Raw genomic sequence first — 27,446 nt, forward strand, 5'->3', positions numbered from 1 at the left:
GAGCAGGACTTGAATCCCTTCAACACTCAAGGGATCTTTACCAGTAGCCACACACTATTCTAGTTACTGGAGAAGAACAGAGAACAAGATAGAAACCTCTGCTTTCACAGATCTTTCATTTCAGTGGAGACTGATTTTTTAAAAAAGACAAAGAAGTAACATATATATCACTTATTTGCATTTTACATGACACAGAAGTTCAGTGGAGGAAAGCCAGATAAGGAAGGCAGTAAAATCATTGGGGGTGGCGATTTGCGATTGATATTAAATAGGACAACCAAAATAGAGCACCTCAAAATGTGATGCCTGAGTCAGGACTAAGGAAGGGGAAGAGTGGGCCAAGCAGAAGGAACAGTGAAGGCTGATGCCATACAGAGGGGACATGGGCCATGTTCCAGGAAGGCCAAGGAGGCCGGTGTGATGGAGCTGACTAGAGGCATCTTAGTAGATGAGGCTGGACAGGGAACTGGTGGGTATTGCAGGCCATCATCATAACAGGGCCTTGACCACTGAGTGAGATCTGAGTGGGCAGAGGAGGGACCAGTGTGACTGACATTTTAACAAGATCCATCTGACTGCTGTGTTGGGAGTAAACTGAGGAAAGCAGGAGGCCACTGCAAGGACCCAAGTGAGATTTAAAGGAGACCTGGACCAGGTGGTCGTGATGAGGCATAGTCAGATCCCGAAAATGTTGACAGGATTCATGGTGGATTAGATATAGTCAGGAATAGGGTCAAGGATGACTCAGTCTTTGATTGTATCCATAATACTTTATTTCATTTAAAAAACATCTGAATCAAATATGGCAAAATGTTAGCAACTGGTCTATCAAGGTGGCAGGTCCATGAGTATGTGTTTATTTTCAGCCCCCTCTGGTCTGCAGGAAATATAGTAAATCCAAAAAAATGGGCTGAGTTCATCAGCCAGTGTCTAGGAAAAGGGAATACCAATTAGGGTCCACTACTTTGCATCTTGATAATAATTAAAATACACCTTACTTCCTAAATTGTGTTCACAGTTTGTGTGTCAATTAAGGTGGCCAACTAGTAGAGACAAAGCTAAAATAGGCAATTTAGTTCAGTCTTCACTCAGTTATCTTACAACAGAAATTAAAGGCTACACATTTTCGACAAAGATCCCCCTGAGTGGGATGTTTCTCTAATATCTCTTCGACTAATCTTGGACGTAATTTGCCATGGATGTTAGTAAAATAGTTTAAAAATAGCAAGTCAAGGTGGATACCCTATACATATTTTTGCCTAGTTGATTTATTCGTTTGATGGCTTTTTGTGCCTCGCACATTGAATTGTTGTTTACTGGGTTTAAACTAATGGGGTAAAACCTCTGCAGCTCTGGCCCTGGCCTAACAGAAGAGCATCTGCTCACACAAAGATAGCACTGGAAAAATTCCTCCCCATTCTAGCTTACACTGCTTGTCCATAAAGCCTGGGGACAGACTTTTTAAAAAACAGGAGTTCAAACCATATAAGTAAGGGTCTATATTTCTGCACATCTCCTAGACCACTGGTTGTCTTTTATTTCATTGCCAGCTGCTTCCCACTGACTAGAGAATGAATGGGGTGTTGTTCTGCCATTGGGTAACACATAATTGTAAAGCAGTGTTTATACTACTAACAGAAATCTAAATAATGTATTACACTCATGGAAAACATACACACAAGAAAACATCTAAACACTTCCCAGCATGTATAATAAATCTGACATACTCTCTTTATAAAGCTCAAAATTTAAGTTAAAAATAATAAACTTATTTTAAAGACAGTGTATACTTTCATACAGTAATAAAGCAAAGGATGGTGTTTGAGGAAACTCTACAGCACAGTTCCCAGCCCTGGTGTGACACAGGAGACATGTAACAAATTACCTCAAAAGAAAACCATCAAATTACCATTAGGGAAATCACCACCACCTCCTCTAAACTGTAATTTATTTTAATTACAAATATAAACATATTCCACTCTCACAAAATGGTAAGGGAGCTCAATAAATGAAGTCATGACTTTGTTTTATCTGCAAACACTTAGAAAATTATACCCGAGAATTGAAATTCTCCAAATGCTCTGACATCTAACCTAACCATTTCAGTCACAGAAAAGTCATGGTCAACTGACATCAGCTAACGCTCCACAAGGCCACTGAAATGCCCCAGAATTCCTGAGGATGGCTTTTGTGAAGACTCCAGTGAGAAACAACAGCAGTAAAGCGTGGATTTGGTTATTTTTTTAAAAGCACTAAGTGCCCATCAGTAAATGAGTGGATCAAAAAATTACAGTACATTTACACAATTGAATACTACCCAGCAGAAAGAACTCCTACCCTTTGCGACAGCATGGATGGAACTGGAGAGCATTATGCTAAGTGAAATACACCAGGTGGTGAGAGAAATACACCATATGATTTCACCTATAAGTGGAGCCTAATCAACAAAACAAACAAGCAAGCAAAATACAGCCAGAGACATTGAAATTAAGAACAAACTGAGAGTAACCAGAGGGGAGGGAGGTGGGAAGGGATAATGGAAGGAAAGGAGGGAAGGGTTTTCAGAAACATGTATAAAGGAGACACGGACAAAACCAAAGGGAGATAGGATCGAGAGTGGGAGGTGGAGATGGCTGGGGTGGAGGCAGGGGTCAGGGGAAATGGAGACAACTGTACTTGAACAACAACAAGAACCAAAAAAAGCACTAGACTTGGGATCTTAAGACAGGGATTTTAAGCCAACTTCTACTTCAGGACTTGAAAACTTCAATACAACTGAGCCTCTGAAATGATTAGAGCTGGTGAGATAATCTTTAAGATCCCCTTTAGTTATAAAAACCCTCTACTTTTAATAATAGATGTTTATTTTTAATAGATAATAATTTAGATCAAAGAGAAAAAATAAAAATATTTTAAAGTATTCTGTTCAAAGGCTCACTCCCATCCTCACCTCCATCTGTCCTGCTCACCACCTCCATACTCTGAACCTCCACAGAAAATTCTGTTTTATTAGTTTCTCGTGTAACTTTCTGAGTTTCTTCACAGAAATGTGATCAAACACTAATTTAACTCTTTTCTAACAAAAAGGCATCTCACTATAACCTGCTGATCTTTATCACAGTTCATCTTGAGTGCTTTCCATATCAGCACACAGAGATTTATTTCCCCATTCTTTTTAACGACTGCGCAGTTTTCATTATACGGTGTCTGAAATCTATTTAACCCACACAGATAGGCACTTAGATTTTTCCCAGTGCTTTGGTATTATACATCCTGCTGCAAAGAACAAACTTTTAGGCATATTATCTGTATAGTGCATCTTTAGGAGAAATTTCCAGAAATAAAACTGCTGAGTCAATGGGTAAAATCCATTTATAATTAAAATCTGCCAAAATGCCTTGGACACTGTTTGCACCTACCGGCATTCTCACCAGCAAATCTGAGAATTCTTGTTCCTCCACATGCTCATCAAAGCATAATTTCTTTTCCTTCTCTTTTGAATTTCTACTTCATCTTGCAAATACATGCCATCTCAGTAGGATTTTAACTCGCATTTCTCTTACTATGATGACTTTGCCTAAGAATCCTTGTGTTACTTTGGACTATCTGTTGATATTTGGAAACCTTTTTCTGTAAGTTGCTGGTCTTTTTCTTACTGGCTTATCAATAAAATCTCTACTATTTCAAGATAACAGTCTTGTGGCCAAACACAACCCTTACAGATTGCCAATGGATCCTTGACTAATGATATTGACCATTTCTTGAATGCTTTGTTAAAGAAAAGGGGTGGGGGGTTATCACTCAGATTTTCTTATTGGAAGATACTAACCACTATACTCAATATTCTACATCTAATATATAATATTTATGAAAAAAATTTTCTGTGATTTTGCAACAGATATGCTTAATTTTCAATAGGAGAAGAAAATAGTTTGGAAACCTCATGAAGATAGTTTTATTTCATCAAATATCACAAACACTTGAGAGACAGAGAAGAAAAAGTAATTATCACTAAATGCTAAGTATGAAAAAGCTTAATATATTAAAACATTTAATATCCTAAATACATTGGTATAGTCATTTCATTGCACATTTTAAGAGTTCAGTACACTAATGTACAATTTTCTTAGTATCATGGAATGTAATCACCTAAACAAGCACACACATTTTCCTAGTAAATATTCAAGCAATGCCAAAAATCTCATTTCTAAAAAATATTTTTATGAGTTTCAATTCATGAGTATATTTAAAAATTCTAAAAATGCTGGTAAACATTAAACTTCTGCCATAATGAAATAATCAAGCAGCCAAAATGCACATATTAATACTTTCCCTTTTTTTCATTATGTAAGGAAATATCCAACCAATTTTTAAAAAAATTCTTAAATAGATTTTATTACTAATTACAAATTTGCAAATTCCTATTAAAGCACATTTTAGATACCTAGAAAAGGACTTCCTTCAATGACGTGAAGCCCATCTGTGCACACAGTTTGATCATAGCCGTTAAACAGAAACCGAGGTGGCCCGAGGGGCTTTCAAACTCTGCTAGTGAGCTAATGCTAAAATTTACAATAGGAACAGACTTCTCTTATCTACCTCCACTATAGATTTTATCATGTAACACCTGTAGAGTCACTTTAAGGGATTATAAGAATACTTATGCATTTTTCCTTTTTTTAACTAAATTTTATTGGGGTGACATTGGTTAACAAGATTATACAGGTTTCAAGTGTACATTCCTAAGATACATGATCTGTATATTGCATTACATGCCCACCACCCAAAGTCAAATCATTTTCTGTCACCATATATTTCATTAGACTTTTGCCATTTCTTTGATTTTGCCAAGTACCTGTGGAATGCCACAGGTGTACCCCTTTGAAGGCCCTGATATCTGAGGCACAGGGATTTAGCTAGGCATCATGAGTGCCGCAACGGAGGCAACAACCTCGGCATCACACACAGGAGTGCTCTCATCACCACGGGGAACCGGAAGGCTGGGCTTCCTGCCTGTGACTCTTTGTGAGTGGCTTTGGGCCAGTTACATAAACTCTTTGTGACCACGTTTCCTCATAGGGCAGTCCTTGTTTTGAGGATTAAATGAGTTAGGCACTTAAAACAACATAAACAGTGTTACATAAGAAGTTCACCATGTTCTAATTAGACCTCATTCCATTACTGCAAACCTGCATACGAAGAATCAACAGACGAAACAGAAATATCCAAAAGCACCTCCTCCATGGGGATGAGCATGAAGGAAAAGCGAGGATAGAAGCTTAAGACACCCATGTCGGTGGAGTACAGGCATGCATGGAGGAGCTGGCAGTAATACAAGTTAAAGCTGGCACAGAGTACATGACGGCCACCAGGAAAACTGGAACTTATCCTGTGGGTGTCAGTTATCTCCCAGTATGATCAACACGACACGTAAACCAGACCCTGGTGAGCTGAAAGGTTATCACAAAACCCCTGTAATTATTTGTGGTTATCTGTCAAAATCCCTCCATGAGTTTACTTTTCTAATCTCTTCCGATTTTCTCTTCTATTATTCCCTTTATTTTCTCCCCATCTTTTCTCCTTTTGCCTTGATACTTTCTTCCCTGACTAAACCTTAGACCTAAGGGACAACAAATCATGTTATTAAACTCACAGTGTGGTACATGGATCTCAATGTAAAAATTATTTTAGTGTAACCTGGTTCCCAATTTAATTATTTTAATGTATTACAGCATCAAATTGTTGAGTATCTGGGAGCAACTGGATTCTGAGGATATTTTAATTTATTGTAAATAAAAATATGAAGGAATTATTTATAAAAACTTTATCGTATTTTTCAAAGCCACTTCATAGACACTCTCAAGTGTTTAACCTCGGTCACTTAGCAACACTGCACCCTCTATCACTCACAGCAGCAGCAAGGCCGCTGATCGTTCGATCGCCGAAGGGGACTGCACTTGACAGAAGTGGACTGAGAACCTCGAGGTCACATGACCCACCATGGAAGGGAGCTATACCTGACTCCGGCAGGAAGCTAACCATGAAACACACTATTTTTCCACTACTTCTGAATTATTTACAATATAACTTTCTTTAGAGACAACTGGACACCCTCCAGAATCACCCCAACCCTGCACATTTTCACAGAATACAAACCTTTGGGAGGTGTGAGATTGACTCCATTTTTAAGGCACCACTGTACTGGTAAAATCCCCAAGGAATCTGCATGGCACAGCATTGAGAGTTTACTAGGTTCTGGTCTTAGGTCATCAATAGTCACTTGAAAAAAATGATTATTAAAAACCTGAAAGAGAAAACCAACACAGGCAGTGGTAAGTTCCCTAGGATTATATACAAGGCTAGTAATGAAATACTGGCACAGCTTCCAAACATAATCAATACATTTCATCAAAATGATTTGACCACAAACTGGCATTCCAATGTGTATTACTACACTGATCCAGTTGCTGAAAGTTAGAGTAGATCACTGTAGTCACATTAATGAAAAGTAAACAAGTAAGAATACACAGGAGAGAGAGAGAGTGACATGTAAACCAATAGTCATAGCCAAAGGACAAACACACTGCTGAAGACGGACAAAGCCTGGCCTAGGCAAAGCCAAGATGGGCACTGAAAGGTCCGACTGGTTTCTCCACATCCACAGCAGCGACACAAGTTCTCTCACCCGGTCATTCAAGAACCTCCAAGGTCTGGCCTGGAGATTCCTTGTCTCCTCTAGTCTCATGTATCACTCACCTTATTACTGCCCCACTGCTCCACCCTCCAGCCCAAGAGGAAATCATTCATGCCAGACCTGCCCTTACCCGGCGCTCTCACAATCTAACAGCCAACTCCATTGTCAGTCTGTCAACTCACAGTGTATTATCTTAGGCCCATCCTGAAAGTCACGTTTTCCCAACCATTCCAAGGGAACACAGGGCCCTTGCTCTGTGCCCCCAAATCATCAGGCTCATATCTCTGAACTGAAAACCTATCTGCCCCACTGTGGATGGACACCACATCTGTGTCCCCCAATAGATCCCAAGTGCCTTGGGGACTGTGGCCTCTTCGTCCCTCATCAAAGTATTCCCACCATGCAGAGAAAATGCCTTGTACACAGAAAGTGGATAATCACCCACTGGATATAAGAGGAAAAAGAAGTCCATGAAGCAATAGGAACAAAGCATGCTAACAGAAAAAGCAGGATGCAAAAATCAGGTGAACCCCAACAGTGAAAAGCATGACGGAACTTAAGAACCAAGTATGTAAAACACATGTGGGGTAGGGGGAGAGCAGAGGGTCAACAGCACTTTCCCAACCCAACAGAAGTCAGCCACAGTCTTTCTTAGGAAACCTTGACACTCTTCCTGAGCTCTGATTCCTGGTTCCTTCATTTACAAAATATTTACTGAAAGCAATCTAGTTCAAAGATAAGCAGAAGGGTAAACTCACTTAAGTAGTTCTTGATGTTAATTCCAGTAAATAGTTAGAATTCTGCTGCCTGAGTTTTGCAAAGGATCAAACATCACCCTCCCAGGGAGGCTTTCCCTGACAACCCTATGTAAAATTGCACCTTCCCTTCTTCCGCCAACACTCCATTAGTCCCTTCCTGATGCATCTTTCTCCTTTTCATGTTACATGTAACATACTATATTTGTTTACTTATTACTTCAGAGAAAAGCTAAATGATTCAAAAACACTGGTCCATCTGGAAAACACACAGGTCTTGAACTGAAGTCTGGAGCATTTAACCAACTTGCCCAAGACTGTGCAGCTCAGAGCTAACAGAAACAGAAACAGAACCAAGACTTCTAATTCCAGTATACTTTGCTCTGAACGATGCAATATATTCCACACAGATGATATTTTCATCAGCACCATCATCTGTTAATATGTCACTGTTTTGGAGCACCAAAAGCATAATCCCACTGTATGAGGGTTGGTCATACAATACTGGATTTGCTACATGTATATCTGTTTTCTTGTCTATTTGCTTTAATGTTATTTATTTCTTCAACAGTTATGCCAACAAGAAAAAGCCCCAAGGAAAATAAAAATGAAAGTTTCATTATGATGAATAATAACAGCATAGTGCATTATATACTCAAACATTTTTCCAGGATTCAGAGAAACATATTTACTTATAAATACCTTCTACGTGAAGATTATTCTGATACTTTGCTACATGTAGATAAGTGCTGAACCTGGGGAGGTGCTCATCCAAGTTCATGCATTACATAACACACAGCCAATAGGGAAGGGGGTAAGGAAGAATGATTTCAGTATTTTATCTTTGGCACAAAGAGTGAGAAATACAAAAATGAAAATGTATCTTAAAAATCAGAAAAAATACCCTCCCACCCCTCAGCTCCAAGAAAATTTACTTAGGGAGCAACGTGCTTTATTGCGGAAACCAAACTACTGACACTGGAAGTCTTCCAACAGGACAAAGATATTCAGGCTCAAACTAATTATAATTAGTATGTCACATCCTAGTGTTATTTTTATATATATAAACATATACATATATGCATTTATATGTGTGTATATATGCACATGTGTGTATATGTGTGCATGTGTGTACACACACACATACATATATATATAAAACTACTTAAAGTCACAAAAATGTGAGAGTCCACCCCAGAAAGGCTAAGCACATCTGCATCTCTGTTTGGCTTTAAAAAAAAATTAATTCCAAGTGCCAGCTGACACCATAGCCTCTTAGAATGAGGACAAGGCGCAATATATATCCTGATAAATAGGCGGCTGGCATCACTATATCACCTGCTGCTTGAACAAAGGGAAATTCTGGTCAGGTTTCAACGAGATTTCACTCCTTAGTTTTCCACAAATGTGCAACAATCAGAATGCATGATAAAGAACCCCGAAGGCTGTTTCAAATAAAGAGGTTTTTAATGGATGGTGTATGAACATGACAGCATGCATTTCAACCCTGAGATGATCACTCAAAGAGGAAATCAATATTTTTCTCATATGTAGTTATTCTTTAAATAAATTACTGTAACAGTTGCAGAAATAATTTATGTTCATTAAAAGAAAAATACTTCAGGAAAAAAAGACATTTCATTATCATAACCATTTTCCATATTCTGTAATACACTGTCACTACTATATTTGTCAAATTTTAACAAATCATAAATGTTAAAAGAGTACAACTCAAATAACTTTAAAACACTCATCACTTCATTAACAAATCCAGTCTCAGAAAGAGGAAATTAAAATGAAATTAACTTTTCTTAATGTTTTCAACTTGATAAAATTTAGAAATCATTCTGTGATACCCAAAAGGATCACATTCCAGGACCACACATCTGGAGATCACACGTTTCACATCATTGTCCTCTGGTTGAAAAGCCCTGCTCCATCTTGCTTCTGGGGTGCCTCAGGCATGTGACAGCTACGAGGCCACTGAGGACACGTATGATCACACCCCAACCACAAATTGAGTCGCTCTGCCACGTGAAGTAACATCAAAGACACATCTTTGTTTTTACTTCCAAGGTCAAATATATTCTTGTGTTAGGGACAGAAAGAATAAATAGACCCAATTAATTTCTTTATAATAATTATGTGACTATTTCTTTGGAAAAGTACTTCACTGATCAAGACTCTCAGAAAAAAAAATGCACAAAGTAGTCCTTTCTTTGAGCTGCCCGCAATAATGAAATGCAGAAGTCCACAGCAGATAAACAATCAAGTTTTTTAAATAATTCCAAATCAAAATACAATTTTTTATCTCTTCCTTTTGGATCACAGATTTTGAGATAGACCATTTATTTCTCCATAGGAACCAAATGCAGTCTGATCAGCACAGGTGGTAAATGTTTCCAAAATAGAAAGGCAAATAAAAGATGACAATAAATGTACAATTAGAGGTATCCTGTTGGATCAGGAAAGCATCCCTTTCAGCTTCAGAATGACTGACATCCCGAATCACTGCAGTCTACCTTCATCATCCTTTTCACACAATATTTTCATTTTGGAAGTTGTATATGCACAGGAAGCCCATGGAAAACTCAGCAACATGCACGGCTTTAAAGGGAAAATGACAGACACACTTCCTTTCTCTCTTTTGTGGTTACGTTGAAAATATAGTGTGTTGAATGGTTCACTGGGTTTTTGATTCCAGTTGGAGGACTGGCCCTTGCTAAAATGGGTGATGTGTATCTTCCATTAACCACCACAGCACTTAGTAAGAAACAAACTTAAAATTCAGTTCTAAAACAACCAGGTATTATGTTTCACCAGCTAACAAGGTAAGATAACTCAATAGTTCCCTTGGACTCCCAGATGCCTGTGGAATGCTTGTTTCCAGGAAGGTAACTGATATACAGCACTCATAAATGGGACCAAAGGTCTGGGTGAACGTAGGTAATATTTACTGAGCATTCACATGTGCCATGCACTGTGCCAGGCACTTCATACATGATCCCTCACTTCTTTCAATGACATGAAGTGGACAATATAGCACCTACTGTATAGGTATAAAAACTAAGGCTCTTAAAATATGAGTAATTTACTAAGCTAGTGACTAGCAAAACTGGTTGGGATTTATCTGCAAAGTCATTTGTTTAGACTAAAACATTATGCCCCCAAGGAATTAAAGCATTAAACATTACTTTGCTGAGACTTGGGTTTGAATCCATGGAATTGACTTTTGAACCATTAACTACATTTCCCATGAAATTTGTCAAAGGTCATTAAATAAAATAGACATTGTTTAAGAGTGCTAAATTTGTTGGTTTCTTCCACCATTTATGAGACATACTTAAGGTAAAAACACATACTCCAGATATTACCATAGCTGGCTTCATTGAGATTTCTTTGATGGAGAAAGGAAATTATAATCGTAAAAGCCTATCAGACCATAATAAAAATCACTTTATATGAAAAAGTAATTTCATTTTAAATCTACAAATCTCAGAAGCACAATTTTCCCTGTAGTCAATGAAAGCAGATGTTTACAAGGAAGTAGCCAGGCTGACACACTGGCACTGAGAATTTGCTGTTCACCATTTTCAGGTATTTCTGAACTATAAATAGATCATATTAACTACTATCAGGCAGGAGGGACAAGAGCAGTGCAAATTCACAGCCATGCAGTCCCTCACGGGCACGAGTGTCCACATAGTGTACTGTCGGAAGACAAGTGAAACTTACCCGTCCATCATAGGAGGGAACATCTGATTAGACCCACTCTATGCTACCAGTGACGAGGAGAGAGCTTCAAATAGCACTGGCCATGGGAGAAGGCAATCCACCTTAGGTTTACTTGGCAGAGTGGCATGTCCTTGTGCAAGCATATTTCATCTGGTTGGCTTTGAGCAGAAAGACTTATTTGATCCACTCTGGAGGCTGAGGTGAGGCGCAAGGGAAGGAAACTCACCTTGGTCACTGATGCAGGACAGATATGAAAGGGTTCACTCATATTCACTGTTTCTAGCTTCATCCCAACTGTGAAGAAATGGCTTCGTAAATCTGCATGATCCTGCAGGGAAAGGGGTACAAATATTCAATGTGCCGGTACTGTAAATTAGCTCAGTGACTGTCTGAATGCTACCCTTGAACATTTAATTGGGCAACCGAAATCGGACTGAAATAATTAACCCTCCCCATTTCAAATTTCTAATCATTACGAGACACTGTGGATTTAATTATTTTTCTGCAAGCTAAATTGCTTTTCCAAGAGAGGAAACAAGCCTTTGTGGTCATGCTTAAATTTACACGAAGCGAAAAAAAATTCACGTTGCACTGCTTTGATCTTGTTCGGCACTATAAACGAAGCACAGCAGAGCAAGAGAGGCAATCAGTCATCTGAAGCACAGCAGGAGCATCTTCAGAAGATGTGGCCTCTGGTCACTGGGCTTACTTCACAGGGCTTCAGTGCATACCTCGTGTGTGACACTGCTTGTCTCCGTGTCCCATGTGTAAGAGCACACAGCTTACCAATCACTGGTGGTGAGCTGCTGATCTTGGAGACGTGTGCACACGAGGGTCCAAAAGAGCCCTGCAGACAATCAGACCCTGACTCTTGCTCAGTAAAGATGAGCGAGGCCCCAGCTGAATAGGTGTCTGGCAGTTTTATAACCCACTCACAGCCACCTTATGTGTGCGAGGTGGAGCTTTCCTGCTTTCTCAAGAAAAGAAATTTCAATACCCACTTCAGCTATACAGCATTAGATGAAGCTGGTTGGATTCTGGATACCAGGATTTATCTTGCTGAGATGGAGGTCACCTCATAACTCACAGTCTGTATAAACAGTAGTGGCCAAATAAATGAATGTACTGAAGACTGCCCTCAGGAAATAATCGCTGCAAATAAATCCCTCTATTTCCAAGTACATCAATTGGGTGAGAAGTACCAAAATACCTGGGGATCTACCGCTTTCTTTTATCTGCAAATCTAAAGTGGTTCTTTAATTAATTCAATGATGCATTCTACATCTGATGATTGTTAAGAGCCCCACCAGGCTGTGCCTGCTCCCCTGGCAAAAGCTAGCCAATGCAGCGGGTGCACAAGAAGACTGGAGAAAAGGAATTGCTTACACAATTCTCCACCACTCTGCTGCTTTACAGAATGCGACCACCTACAGAACCACAAAGACCCTCTCATTTCTCATGTCACCACAGCAGCCTGCAAAGGTCTCGTAACCAAAGTGTTGGGTGTGGCTGAAGCAAATAGCACCACATCCAGAATGAGAAGGGTTGTGGTCGAAGTGCAATGCCTCATATGACAAAAACTCACTGAAAGAACTGGCCCAATCTAAACCTTTATCGATTCCTTAAGAATTTACAGTCATCACTATAAAAATTTTACACATAAGGAAAAACACAAGGAAATATTATTCTTAGCTGCAGGAGATGATTTTAATTGAAAAATAGAGCATTTATTTTTAAAGGGGAAGCTGGGTCCAGAAAACAAATTAAAAAAGAAACGGTATAGAGAGTTCAATGTATATTAATACACATCAACCTTAATGCTAAGGTAAAGCCAGAAATCACCGGTGTTGAGACCAAAGTAGTACATTGCAAATGACCGACTGACTGACTTCTGTATTAAAGAGTTGAAAGTTGACATTCCTATCAGACATCAGTGCCTCCCAGCATCTCACTATCAGTGGAAATTGAGGCACATTAGTGGATTTTGCAGATATTTTTCTCTTTTAAGCACAACACCCTTTAACCTTTTGAAAAGACAAATTATTATACAACTATAATGCAATAAAACTTTGTCTGAATATACTCAACACATTTAAGCAGTCATTATACTTTTTCACAATACAGAAATGTCCTCATGTACTAATGATACATTTCTAACTAAATAAACTGCCCAGATGAATGTAATATTTTCACAGACATTCTTCTGTTCCCTTCTCTGCTGCAGTGGAAGTACCCTCTCACTACTCACAGCTACAAGGCTACACATTCTTGGGATGTGGTTCACCAATAACAGAAAACTTGTAAGTGCTTCCATCACCAGAGCTGCCCTTGCAATTTCCATCTCCCACCTGTTCTCCTGTTGGCTTCTCCTTTGTGTTTTTGTAAGGGTGTCCTGACAGTAGCAGGGTTGACCCCATGACCCCCAGACACCCTCTACATCTCAGGTTTTCAGTTTGACCTTGACCACTGACTTGAAGCTTTCAGCCAAATCTACAACTATCTTATATCTGTGCTCAGAGCCCCACAGAAAGGTCTCTCAATTACAGCTCCCAATGCTGTGCTGAAAATTCTGAGGCACCCAGGAATGAGGCACCCAGGAATCCTGCACTAATAGTTGTCCTTTAACTGCTGCCTTATTTTATTCTAAGTTGTCTAGTGGGACCAGGTAATAGCTGCCTTTCCTTTGAAATAAAGCATAAAGGCTTGGGATAGCAATTTGCTTCTTAGGTAATCTCCTTTCAGGGCTGTAGATTATATTATAAACACTTGTTATTAACAATTTCACTATATTCTGCATCAAACAGTATCTCTAGGTTAGGAGGGGATCACTTTGTGCAGATATCACATGCTCTCTTCCTTCTTTCCTAGAGGGTGTGTGTGTTTGTTTTGTCAACCACTGAACATCTCCCCCTCTCTGCTCATCCATAAAAAATACCTTTCACATCAAAATAATACATGGCCATAGGTGGGATGAAAATAAAATATTAACAACATTAAAAGTTTTAAACAGTATAGATAGCCCTAGCTGGTGTGGCTCAGTGGATTGAGTGCTGGCCTGCAAACCAAAGGGTCACCAGTTCGATTCCCAGTCAGAGCACATGCCTGGGTCAGGTTCCCAGTAAGGGGTGCACAAAAAGCAACCATACATTGATGTTTCTCTTTCTTCCTCCCTTCTCCTCTCTAAAAATAAGTAAATAAAAGTTTTAAAAAATAAATAAACAGTATAGATATTGTTGACAATATTTTGTCCTGATATTAAAATATTTTTAAATAACTTAAAAATAATGCTTAGTGAGCAAGATTAGGAAGAACCTTCCTTTTGTCAATTATGGCTCAGATTTCCAAGATCTTAAATTATTTCTACTAGGTTTCCATTGCAAGCACAGAAACTTCTTACTTGTGGAAATGCATCTGTTTTAGTCCCAAACTATGTGAAAACTCAACCCTGCTTGTTTAATACACTGGAAAAAAGAAGTCAGGCATTTTTGAGAGGCAGCTGCATCCAAACATAGGTACTTATATTCTAGCCTCAAATATTCATATCTAGCTATAATTTCTTATTAAATTTGAATTCCAAATAACAGAAATGATTTTGGAAACTATAAAATACATTCCTGTATCCTCAGCACTAACATCCACTTCCCTAAGGGCACTTTTTAAATATGCATTAAAAAAAACAAAGAAAGAAAAATCCTACTATTTAGAAATCCCACCAGTTTCAAAGGTAAGTCAAAATAATGGAATTTTTTAAATTTAGGAGCAAAGACACATAATAATGATGACTACCCTATTTTAATGCTTATGTTTTTTATGAACAATGATATCAGAAACTTTTTACTACAGAGACAACATAGTATTTTCTAAAATGGCTTGCCATTGAATCCTCTGGCTTTTGAAGATCTTTAAAAAGCATTACAGGGAGTCATGTAGTACGTGCAATACTTTCTGGTCAATGCTAAACACTCTCATTGATATTAGGCAGTTTATCCAAGAAAGATCCCAATAAATATTTATGGAGTTAAGTTGAAGAAACTTAATAACTGGGTAATTGACATCCATTCCAGTTCTATGTTCTATCATTCATAGAAGTATTCATTAGAAAACCAGTGAGGTACCACACAGTAGGCTGCGGCGAGATGAAGCACAGAAAACACACACACACACACACACACACACACACACACACACACACTACTGCATTTGTTAAAGAAAGAAGGACAAGACAAAGAACAGCTATAGAAGATCCAGGCTTAGAGGAAATTTCAGAACAAATATTTTTCCTTGTCACATATAAAAATGATCACTCTGATGATGGCAGTCCAAGCATTTACAGGAGTGAACCTTAATTTGAACTATGAAAAGCATGTGATTTAGAATGATAAGGATTCTGGGAAGGTAGCAGAGTAATTTTATTAGGGAGGCTAGGTTTTAAATATGATCGATGAATTTGCATCTGATCTAAAAGGCAAACAAACTTATTTAGACACTCCTAAGAATATGGTTTCCGATAATAAGTAAAGAATTCCACATCAGTGAATTTCCAAATAGGCCAGTACACAGACCTTCTGAACTGTGTGTGCATATACATCCAAATTAGTACGTGAGAAAAGGTACAGATATTCTCAGTGAAAAACAAATTTAACCACCTCCAGACCATTTACCATGGGGCTGTGAATGCAGTCAGAGAATATGCATTCATTTACACAAACACCAGCTCATCATTCTCTACGTTAAGCACAGAGAGTTCCTGGCCCCTGAAGATGATTCACAAAACCAATTATCTACTGAGAGATAATGGAAAATTCACTGTGGTTTGAAAGATACATTTTGGCCTTTGCAAAAGCTCTAGAGAATCATTCACACCTCACAATGACTGGATCAAGAATGATGTTATTCTTAAAATCAGGGGGGATTACTAAATCCCTGTACACTTACCAATATGCCTGTCACATTTAGGAAATACTGTTTATTTGCATATTCTGGAGTCCATTTAAATTGCTTATAGAAAAGACTCCTTTCATTTAAGAAATGCTGGCAATGTCGTTCCCATCTACATTCATCACTACACATTTTATCTTTGCCTTAAAGTAGTTTTATATTGATCAAAAGTAAAATACCATTTATTTCATTGGAGGAAGGTCTTAGCAGCCTCCCTTAAAAATAGTTCTTCAGGGAACCTTATTTTTGGTCGAAGGACAATGTAAAGGAGTTGATGGGTACATCAACTACTGTTTTCCACTCAGGTTTCATCAGCTTTATTCTCTCCTGAACCCAAGCAGCTCTCATGCTCCCCTAAGACCCAGTGACTGCACCGAGAGTAAGTCGGATGGGTGTACAGAAACAGTAACAGTGGGCATACTGTAAATACTTATAAGCTCTTTCTTTGTAATATCATTTTCTTCTCACAACTGACTGAACATCTTGCAGGAAAGAAGTCAAGACACAGAGAGGTGGAGTTACCTACGCAAGGACACAGAGCTAACAAGAGGAGCCAGGACTCACATCCCAGTGGTCTCAGTCCATGATTAGCTAGCATGTTACAGAACACGCTGGAAAGCAAAGATCAAAAAGAAGCTTTTATTTTTTTCTTGCTAATTAGTAAACAAATAAAACTCTTACAATCTACAGTCTCCAAACTTTTATTTCAAAGATAGATATCACCAAGTTAAAAGTGATGACTATTGAAATTGATCCTTTATAAAAACCTCCAATTGTTGCTGTTAATTCATAACACTTTTCAATGGCTGATGAAAAAATATGTCCAAGACCATTTATTTTGATGCTAAAAATTGCACCCAAAATGTTTAGTCAGTCGCAGTCTTCATCAACAATGGATGAATAATTTTTACTAACTGCTTTTGTATGTCCTTGAAGCAATGAAGGTTGATAAATTCATGCAACATTATGCCTATGGTGCATTTTTAAGTTGCCTTTTCTCATAACATTATCAGTGTTAACCCAGACAGGTTAATTGGATAAATTCAGTTAATTTAGTAAACATTCCTGGCTGCGAAGTCCACACAAATCTCAACCTGTCCGTGGTTTTGTAAACACTATGGGTTAAGCACTAATGTATGTGATTGAAGAGAAAAGTGAATGATGTGGTTCCTGACATGAGAAGCTTGAAATTTAGAAAATGACTAAGGAGTGATAAATACGAAGTACAATACTGGAAAAGAAATGTGGAAAAACTGCAATATATTTGGTTGTTTTGGCTGCCACCTCACTTTATTTCACCTATTAAACAGAGGAGTCAAGTAGATGAGACCCCCTCAGAGCATTCCCTGGGTACACACCGGTGACCTACCGCTCTAAACATTAGCCCCTGATGCAGCCTTTGAAGGGATTACCATGCCTGGAAAGAGGTGCTAGCTGATTCTGGGAGAATCAGATGTAGCCGTTAAAGGAACACTACTACACAGAGTTGCCTTAGAATTAGTCATCCGAGAGTAAGCACCAACCCAAACTTCTCTAGCAGAGTGACAAATCTCCAGGGTGAACACTTTATAAAAGAGACTATGACGATGAACATTAATCTAAGGAAGGAGGTGAAGAATAGTGCTAATGGAGAAACAGAAGAAAGAAAAGGGAAAAAAGAAGAACATTCAATCATTTTATTTAGGTCGCATACTGTCTGACATGGCTTGAACATAACGCCCCTCTCTACACACACTTTCGGGGCTTGAAGAACTGGAGGTTGTGCTGTTGTAATTGAGTATGTGGCTATCACAGACTCCCCAAATAGCCAATGCTTCCTGTCATCCCTGCTTCATTAGATAAATACACCTCTCATGATGTAAAAATATGAGGAATGTGGCACAGGGGAGAATGAGTTCAAACTAATTACCACCACACAATCCAAATGCACTTGCTGAGGATTTTAGTGTTAAGAAGAGCAGTGAATCATTCCCTGTGCAGAAACCAAAGTCTTAACCTGAGTCCCACAATCAATGGCTACAGGAAATTTCCTTCACTGGTGACAGTCTGAGTGTCAACTTTAATTCTCTGGTTCTTCCTTTCTGCTTATGTTGTTACAGAGTAAGATGAACAAAGAGATATGCAGCTCAGTCCCCTTCACATCTTTTAAGTACCGAGCTCATTCACGGTGTCTTACTTACACAAAAATACTGCACAGTATATAATTTTGTCTGTTCCGGCACACCAGCTTTTGGTCCACAAGGAACTCAAACATTGCATATGCATCTTTCAGGCCTCAATTAATTTGCATAATTTCTAAGAATAGGCTTCAGTGAAGTTAAAGGAAGGTTTTAATTAGTATTACATTCAAATTGATATATAATGAACTACGTTTTAATTCATTTACTTATATCAACATGTCATGCTAAAAATAGACCCAGTGCAATTCATCATATTGTTCCTTTTTGTTTTAACAATGATTTAGTGCTCGTGTTCATTAGAAAATTACTCTCATGTTCATTTCATCTAAAGCTGGACATTAGGATGCCAGCATTTATTAAGTCAATAGCATTATTACATTTCAATTCCACTGCACTGAATTAAATTTAGCCAATGAAATATTTATAACGAATGTAATAAAAGCTCTGTAAGCTGAACACTCATAAGCATTTCCATTTTTTACTTACAGTTGTAAATAGCAGTTTGATCTACTAGTCATGCGTTAAATCAAGTTAAAAAATAGTAATGAGGAAATGTAGTGTTATATACTTCGACCTGAACCACAAGATTTGTAACAGGTGATTATAGTAGGCCTATTTTATGGGAAGTACAAAAACTGGTACACTAGGTTGTTTTTTAAAAAATAGGGGCAATGAGAATGCTTCTCATTGATTAACATTTAGCACCATAAAAGCATTTGTAAGTGGCAAGAAATTCCACCTTATTTACAGCACCGTTATGAAAAAACAAGGCTGATTTTGTACGTGTAGGTCACACGGTGATTACTCTGTCTTTTCTCACGCTTAGTTAACTCTCTCCCAATAAGCGAGGGCATCTTGTTATGTTTCCACAGCAACACTTTAGGTAGTCTGAGAGCTGCTGGCTGAAGAGGAGCACAGTGGACACTGTGAGGGTCAGCCTCCCTCCCAGCCTCACATCCCACTGACAGGCTGTGGTTGGCAAAATTATTGCTAGGCATCCCTTCCACTGAGAGCCCTAAATGCAACTAAACTGTTGTCATGGAAATATGACCAACCAATGGCCCTACACTGTCTCCACTCAGGTAGATACCACCCTTCAGAGAAAGAAGGCAGAGCCAGGGATGAGCGAACTTCCCCATAAGGCAGACTGACTGTTTTCGCCTATTAGACACAGACAGCAGCCACGGGAACACAGGGAGCCGACACCTGCCAGGATTCCAAACTGGAAAGTGCCCAAATGTAAGATGAGGTCTCAAGCACCTCCCTAAAATCCTGGCTGCCCTCATCTGGTGTGGTTCCAGGTGAGAGAAGTATTGTCCTCTAGGCCAGGGTTTCTCTATCTTGGCACTGTTGCAATGCTGGGATATGGCCTGTGCACTGTGGGATATTTAGCCACATCTCTGACCTCTACCCACTAGATGTCAGTGGCACCTCCAGCTGTGACCACCAAGACGCCTACAGACATTGCCCAGTGTGTCCTAATGGGCAAATTCAACCCCGCTGAGAACCACAAGCTCAAAACGCCACCAGAGCCTCTACCAAAGACAAGTGAACAATGAGTGAGTCACTGAGCATCTTCCAGTTCATGTGTGACACTTGGTCGGCAACTCGTGCTCTCAGGAGTCATTTTCTGGTTCTCTGTTACACAATACTTGGCTTAAATATTCAAGTTTTCTTCTAAAATCTGTATAAACACAGCAGGAAAAAAAAAACACTTGAACTTGGGATTCAGACAGATTTGCATTTGGCCCCTGGTTCCACCACAGGCTCTCTATGAAGTAGGGCAGCAGATAACTCTTCGAAGCCTTGAGTTCCTTCAAGTGTGTGGTATGACTAGTAATACCACTGTGCAGGTTTTTGTGAGGATAATGAGACTACATATGGAGAGTGCCTGCTACAATTTCTCATCCTGCAGGTGCTCCGGAATCAAAATCTACCATCAGTACGACTAAAACACAGTCCACTGGAGAAAGACGTTGGAGTTCACATGAAGTGTCCATGGCTTTTTTGAGTTTTTTAACTCTGTGCCCCTGTACACTACCATGAAGGGTCTGAAAGGGTAAATATATATTCTAAAAACATACCATAGATATGTAAATTATTACAGGAGAATAAGGACTTATAACACATTGGCCATGCCTTGCTCCTCGTCCCCTCACTGATGCACTGCCAGTCTCTCAGAATCATTGGAAGCTCAGAAACAGTGGAGGTCTAGTGAGTGGCCTAATTTGTACAAAATCACAAGTGAAGTGACTAAATTTGCCCAATTGTTTTGCAAACTGGTGGCATGTGTGCTGTGTATGCATGCATTTCCTTTAAGAGAAATCAAAATGCTAGGGAAAAAAATGAATCCTGTTGGGGTCTAGTATCTTGCCAGCAACTACAAGAGTGACATCTTTTTAAACATTAATTAGTTTTAAGTCACGTTTCTACTATTCTAAATGTATTCATTCCTTCTTATAGTGTTAAACTCACAACATTATCTAGCCACATAAAAGTTTGTATGATTTGTTTATGTCCGTGTTTATGGTTATAAATGGGGCTGGAGATGAAACTGGAGGCTGATCTTATTCTTATCCTTAACCTAATGTCATCAGAACAAGGACACTCAGAGTAGAGTGGCTGTCCGAGGACATGGAGAAAGAAGACACAGGACTGAAGCCTTCCCACACTTCCGTTTCCATCCACAGTGCACACCTGCCCCCTCAGGCTGCTTTTCTCAGGGGAAGAGTGTATGCACTGAAGGTCAGGGTTCATAAGAGAATCATTGGTGTGCTGGGCCCCCCTCACACGTTGTCCTCATTTCCCACTAGACCTTAAACCTCTGAAGACCTAAAGGACTTAAAGTTCTCCTTATGTCAGTTTCCCTACATTAGATACTGTGATTTGCAACTGCCAGTTCACAGGAGGCACCATGGAGCTTAGAGTGTGACCTAGCCCACGAGGATCTGTGCCTGTTCCTGAAGGAAAAACTGCCTCCATACAATTTATATCTACTACCACGTGCTCCACAGGAGAAGGAACTATAATCAATTTTAATTATTCTCATTAATGGAGAGTGGCATGGAAAATCTGAAAAAAAAAATTAAAATATGACACCATGACCACTTTGAAATGATTGTTTTATAAATCAGAGATTTATAGCTCTTCCCCATATCCTAACACCAATTACTTTAAGTTCATGCTAATATTATCTTGCCTTGCCTGAAACTGCGGGAACTGGCGAGAGCCAGAATAATCAGAGGCAAACAGAAGCCACCGGGGAATGATAACTCACAGAGTAGATAAGCAAAAGTGGACTATATTCTTACATTCTTAATGTTCAGCATTAAAAGCAAGTCACTATCTAGCAGACTGCAGGCAGCAGCGCTCGGGGCCCTGCGATCAAGTGACTGTTAGGGCGAACTCTACTTACCTGGGGGTTGCGATTTTTATAGTTACATTTATTGTTTGACCAAAGGTGCCCTCTTTATATGTCTCTTATAAGATTTTCTTCAATACTTGTAAAAACGAGATGGCCCCCACGGTGCTTTTTGAGCGATGCAATTCATGGGTTTCAATTCAAGAACCCAGAATACAGGAAAATAACCATACACGAGCTCTCCCTCGGCTTTCTCTAAATCGCGAAGGACAGACATTACATAAACTCAACTTCTCTGTGATTTACCATCCCAGAGAGACTCTGCTGAACAAACCTCTCCGAGTCGGTAGAGAAGTGAGGGCGGCGAAGGAGAGGATGTGGCACAAGCCCGGCAGGGCCTGTGCTCTCAGGCCCAGATGTGCAGAGGGACCCTGAGTAAGACAGCCTGGCACCGGCCACAGAAGCCAGGTCAACGACACTGGCAGGTTTCCAGGGGAACGCCATCAGTTTGAGAACAACAAGACCCACTGCCTGAGACAGGCTTTCTTGGAAAGAACCATTTGGGTCTAACTCAATGACAAGGAAATAGCAACCACGCGCCTCACAAACATTTTTTGCTAAATTATGTGGTATCAGACACTGCCAGGTGGGACAGGGAATGTCAGCTCAAAAAAAATCAAGTGTTTTTCCTACAAATCTGAGAGAATTTAAGTATCCCACCTGAAGGCCAACTTAGCTGTGAGTTTTTTATTGTTGCTGTATTTAGCTGCTGAACAAGAGAAAAGGAAATCGGTCACCATGGAAACCGCAACATCACAATTTATCCTAACAGAATAGCTCACATCCTTTCTTACCCCTTTGGCTGTACCAGATGGAAAAAGAAAAGAAAGCTTTTCTCTCTTTGCCACACTTCATAGTCTCTCTCCGGCCTTTCACCGAGGTCTCAGGTGCTACAGTACAGAGAAGATTCCCTCCTAAGGGTTAAATGTACAACCACACTGACAGGTACACAATTCGAAGCCGGAAAGAACTAAGGAAATAACAAGAGGTGGATCTGCAGCATATTACCAGCACAGAATGAACACTTAACAGAGAAGAAATACGTGCAAGGAATGCCTTTCTTTCTTTAAGTTTACTTGTGTTCAAAAAAGAAAACAATTATGGCTGTGTACAGCACCTCTGAGTTACCAGTTAGCCTTTCCTCAGCTGCCTGTTCCCTTGTTTGCGGAAGGACTAAGTTACAGGGGAAGGGACATGGAGTGAACGAAGTATGACGGGCAGGGCTTGGGACCAAACCAAACTTACTGCTTCACTCACTGTTTTGACATCACTGAAAGCCCTTTATTGACAGATTTCAAGCATGACTTTTAACTGGTATCAGGTATGTATATATAATTCTGGATCATTTAGTAGTTATCTACGTCACAGACAAGAAAAACTGAGCTATAGGAGGGACAGAGAGCTGGGCGTTTAATCCAAGTTCTAGACTGGGAACATTTGTAACCCTGAGTCCTGATGAAGTTAAAAAAAAAAGAAAGAAAAAACCCTCAGTTGACATAACTTCAGCTCCCTTTAACATCCACGATAGCCACCGATGTTGACTGGGAATTGGTCAGGGAAGCAGTAACAGAATTGATCAAAGCAAGCAACCTGGATGTACACATCCCATCGAAAAACACCTCTCTCCTTTGCTTCCAATAAAACAGAAATACAGAAATAACCTGGACGCATTGGGTTGTCACTGCCCAACCACATCGCACTTACTCATAGTTACACATATCCAAGGAACATGGTTGTGATATTCGTAAAAGCAACACAGTGGAGTGGAAAACCAGACCAACCAGAAGGAGAAACAGCCACTTAGGGCCAGCTCGATTGCTGAACTGAAGTGTTCTCATTCCTCAAACTCATTGTATCTCCATTATATATGAGGAAGTAACATATTACACCATAACATCTTAGAATACGTTATTATAAAGACCCAGAGAGATCACAGACGGGGGCCAGACGTGCTGAAAACAGTCCCACATGCAGTACAGGTGAGACAATAATCAGCCTACTCTGTGATCATTTTCAGCAAGAAGCAAACATTGACATGGCAAGTTCATGAGCAATGGGACTTCAGAGAACTTGGGTATTTTTAATGCTGAGATGTTTTCTTAATTTCAGTTCACCCTAATATTCTTCTCAGTGCTCTCAACTACTTCCCCTTCTTAGCCACAAGCTTATCTGGGGCACTTTTAGCTGATTGTGAAAATACCAGCTTAGTTATGAACTCATGGCACTATAACAATCTCTTTGCTCTCTCAGTCACCCAACTATACACAGATTTACTTTACTGAGGTAATACTGGTGACTTCTCCAGGGTTTTTATTCTTCTAAGTTGATCTTTTTACTTGTCTCTTCGCTAATCCATTCAATAATTTTTATTGAGTGCTTACTGTGTGCCAGGCAGTGTCCAAGACACTGGGGATGAGGTAGTCATAAAATAAACAATCTGTATTTAGCTTACACTCCAGCTAAGAGAAACAGATATGATAAAAAAAGCAAATTAATACAAACTATGTATGAGGAGATGGCAGGAGGGTGGTGGAGGGTGCTATTTGTTGTTAAGCAGAGACCTGGAGAAACCAGGGAAAGGCGCTTCTGAGGCTGAGCACACCACTGCACAGGCCTGAGCAAGGCACCTTAGTGTTGGAGGGATAGTGTTGGAAGCAAAGCACACAAGGGCCTGGAGCAGCAGACGGACTCAGGGAGCAGGCGGCGAGCTGGCAGGACCCCTGAGTGGACAAGATGCCACTGGAAAGTTACATATCAAAGAATGACATGATGTGAATTCTGGCTCCAAAGGTTCACCATGGCTGCTCTCTGAAGAATACACTCTAGGCAAGCAATAATTAGAAGCCAGGAAAGAAGTTCTAAAACAAATGCCACAGTACAGGAGAGGAAGGCAGCTTGGGCTAGGGTCATCGTGATGGTCGAACAGAGGAGTGATGAATTTGGGATAGATTTTGAAGGTAGAGCCAATGGGCTTTGTCAATGGATCGAACGCAGGTGTGCACTAAGAGTTAACAAAGCAAGTTTGAGATTGCAACACTTAGAAAAAGCCCACTCGCTGCGTTAGCTGACCCAGGCCCCGGGCTGACATCTGAGAATACCACTGATAAACAGTACCCTACATCTAAGAGTGGCTCACTGTAATGAGAGTGTTTGCACAAACAATACAGTTTATACTCTAGTTTCCTTCTGGGAGTATGGAACGTGGGCACGTGTCAGGCAGAGGGTGCCTACATGATCAGACCCCAGTAAACACCCTGGGCACTGAATCTCCAGTGAGCTTCCCCAGCAGACAACAGTGAGCATGTGTTGTTGCAGAAAATTAAGAAAGGCATGAGGAGTCTCCTGTGGGACACTCCAGGAGAGGGCTCTTAGAAGCACGTGTGTGGATTCCAGAGATCACCCCATGGGGCTCTCTCCTTTGCTGGTTTTGTCTTATATCCTTGTGCTGTGATAAACCGTAACTGTGAGTGCAACAACACCTGAACCCTGCGAGCCCTGGGGAACAACCGGCCTGGGATAAATAAACCCAGGGACCCCTGATGCAGAGGTCTGAGAGAGGCTTCAAGGAGAAGGCCACAGTTTCTGGCCACTAGTCTCAGTCCTTTATACTTCCTTTCACTTTACTGCAAATCTCTAAAATAGCTTATTTGTAACTTCAAACACACTGAGACCTTTAACTTTTTTAAAATGACAAATAAAAGTTCAAACAATATGTGGGACAGAGGATGAATGGGTGGAGCATAGAGGATTTTATGGGAGTGAAACTGCTCTGTACGATGAGAATGGTGGACACCTGTCATTGCACAGTTGTCCAAAACCATGGAATAGACAACACCAAGACTGGACCAGATGTAACTACGGACTCTGGGTGAAAATGATGTGTCAGTGTAGCATCATCAGTTCTTGCCAAGGTTCAGCCTCGGCAGGGGAGTGAGGGAGGCTATGCATGTGGTAGGGGCAGGGCTATATGGAGAGTCTCTGCACCTTCCCCTCAATTTTTCTGTGAACCTAAAATTGCTCTAAAAAATAAAGCCTGTGCTTTATATAGTTCAAACAATTTCACTTCTTCAATAAATAAAAAATGGATAAAGGTTTTTAGCAACCTTTCAAATAATGTTCTTTCCTTGAAATTCAAGGTGTGGTCTGGAACAAAGTGAGCTGGAGAGCACATTTCCCCAGGCTACATGTTCCCCCACAGGGAAAATACTTTGTTCCAAGTCACTGGCAAATTGGAACTGCTGTTTCATATTTGAAGATCTTTTAAATGTATATATGAATTGTTAGTGAAATGTCTATAATTTAACATTTGCAAACAAGTGGAGTCACAAATGTAGATTACAATTTGCAAGAACTGCAGAGAACGAAAAGTAACAGTACTTACAGAAGGCTTATGAATGAGTGAAACATGAAATATTAGATTAATTATAATTAGTTAGGCTCTTAATTTTGAGTCTCCCTTGGCCCTATTTTAAAAACCTCAGTAAATTCTCAAAAGCCCATGCTTTGTATCTTAGTGAATACTTAGTGAATTAGCAACCTGAACCAGTACAGAAATTGCTGGCTAAAAAACTGAATTAACCCTGTAATCACTTCATTTTTTGAGGATAGAAACAAACTCTGAGAGAAAACTGTCCTAGTAGTTCTTTATAAAGCAAAAGTAAAAAGCTTTTGTTGAGACTAGGGCCTTTCACTTTGACAATGGGGCATATGTGTCATAAGTCAATCACATGATATCTTGCAAAGGGTACATAATAAGTAAATAAGCTAACCAGGGAAAGACCATACTGACCTGCAGTGCAGTAACCTCTACATACTTATTATTTTTTAAGAGTAAATTAGCATTAATTTATGAATTGTTTAAGCAATCTTTTACATCTCTTAATAATGAAGCTGGCTTTCAGATAAGAAAATTTTATTTCATTATTTATGTGTCAATAAAATTCATATTTTGTCTTTCAACTTAATGTACATTTCGAAGATTATCTGTATTTTCTTAATAGGAGAAGTCAGAATCTCTGATAAAATATGTTTTCCAAGAGCTAATCCAACTGTTCTCTCAAGTTACGGGTAAAAACAGTAGAAATACTAATAACTGAGAGCTTGCCTTTACACTGCTACTGTTTGTGTTCGGACAGAAAGGATACTCAGGGCACTAACTCTGTCAGGTTGCATCTACAGACATAGACACACAGGTCCCAATGCAGACGGCTGCACACACTGTGCATAATGACGAACACTGCAGCACGATGAGATTCATCCCACCTAAACACCATTTCATCTAAAGCATAAAAACAATGAAAAAGAACTGCTTTGAAATACTGCTCATCTCTGTCCATTAAATGTGCTTATTAGCTTTGACTTATGTCTCAAAACAGCTGCGCACTCTGGCAATTTTCTATAACAACATGCATCTAGGATGATTCTCAGATGAATTCAAACATACATACTTTTACCATAATGAAAGCAATAAAAATAAGTTTGCTTGCTGAGATACAGTGATAATCAAACAGCGGTAAAGGGAAATATACATATATTTTAAGTTCTGTTTTTGCATCCTGGATAATACTGCTCACAGAAACTTCCAAAAACTTGAGAGAGCCCTTGCCAGTGTGGCTCAGTTGGTTGGACCATCATCCCTATACCAAAAGGCTGGGGTTCAATACCCGGTCAGGGCATGTACCTAGATTGCAGGTTCAATCTCCAGTTGGGGTGAATACAGGAAG

The 27,446-nt window shown here is 39.6% G+C and overlaps 1 protein-coding gene across 9 annotated transcripts in view; it reads right to left on the minus strand.

Annotated features, from left to right (window-relative positions):
• SFMBT2 (Scm like with four mbt domains 2) overlaps window positions 1–27,446 on the minus strand; it is a 220,977-nt gene that overhangs the window by 75,568 nt on the left and 117,963 nt on the right. For all 9 annotated transcript variants that reach the window (XM_045858039.1, XM_045858046.1, XM_045858038.1 and 6 more), the window contains 2 exons: window positions 11,411–11,512; window positions 6,157–6,304 (listed from right to left, as the gene is read on the minus strand). In XM_045858039.1, the coding sequence (XP_045713995.1) occupies window positions 6,157–6,304; window positions 11,411–11,512 (250 nt within the window). The remainder of the gene's footprint in view (window positions 1–6,156; window positions 6,305–11,410; window positions 11,513–27,446) is intronic.

The sequence above is a fragment of the Phyllostomus hastatus genome, unplaced genomic scaffold (genome assembly GCF_019186645.2).
Source record: "Phyllostomus hastatus isolate PE091 unplaced genomic scaffold, TTU_PhHast_1.1 phas_scaffold_1674, whole genome shotgun sequence".
Lineage (NCBI taxonomy): Eukaryota > Metazoa > Chordata > Mammalia > Chiroptera > Phyllostomidae > Phyllostomus > Phyllostomus hastatus.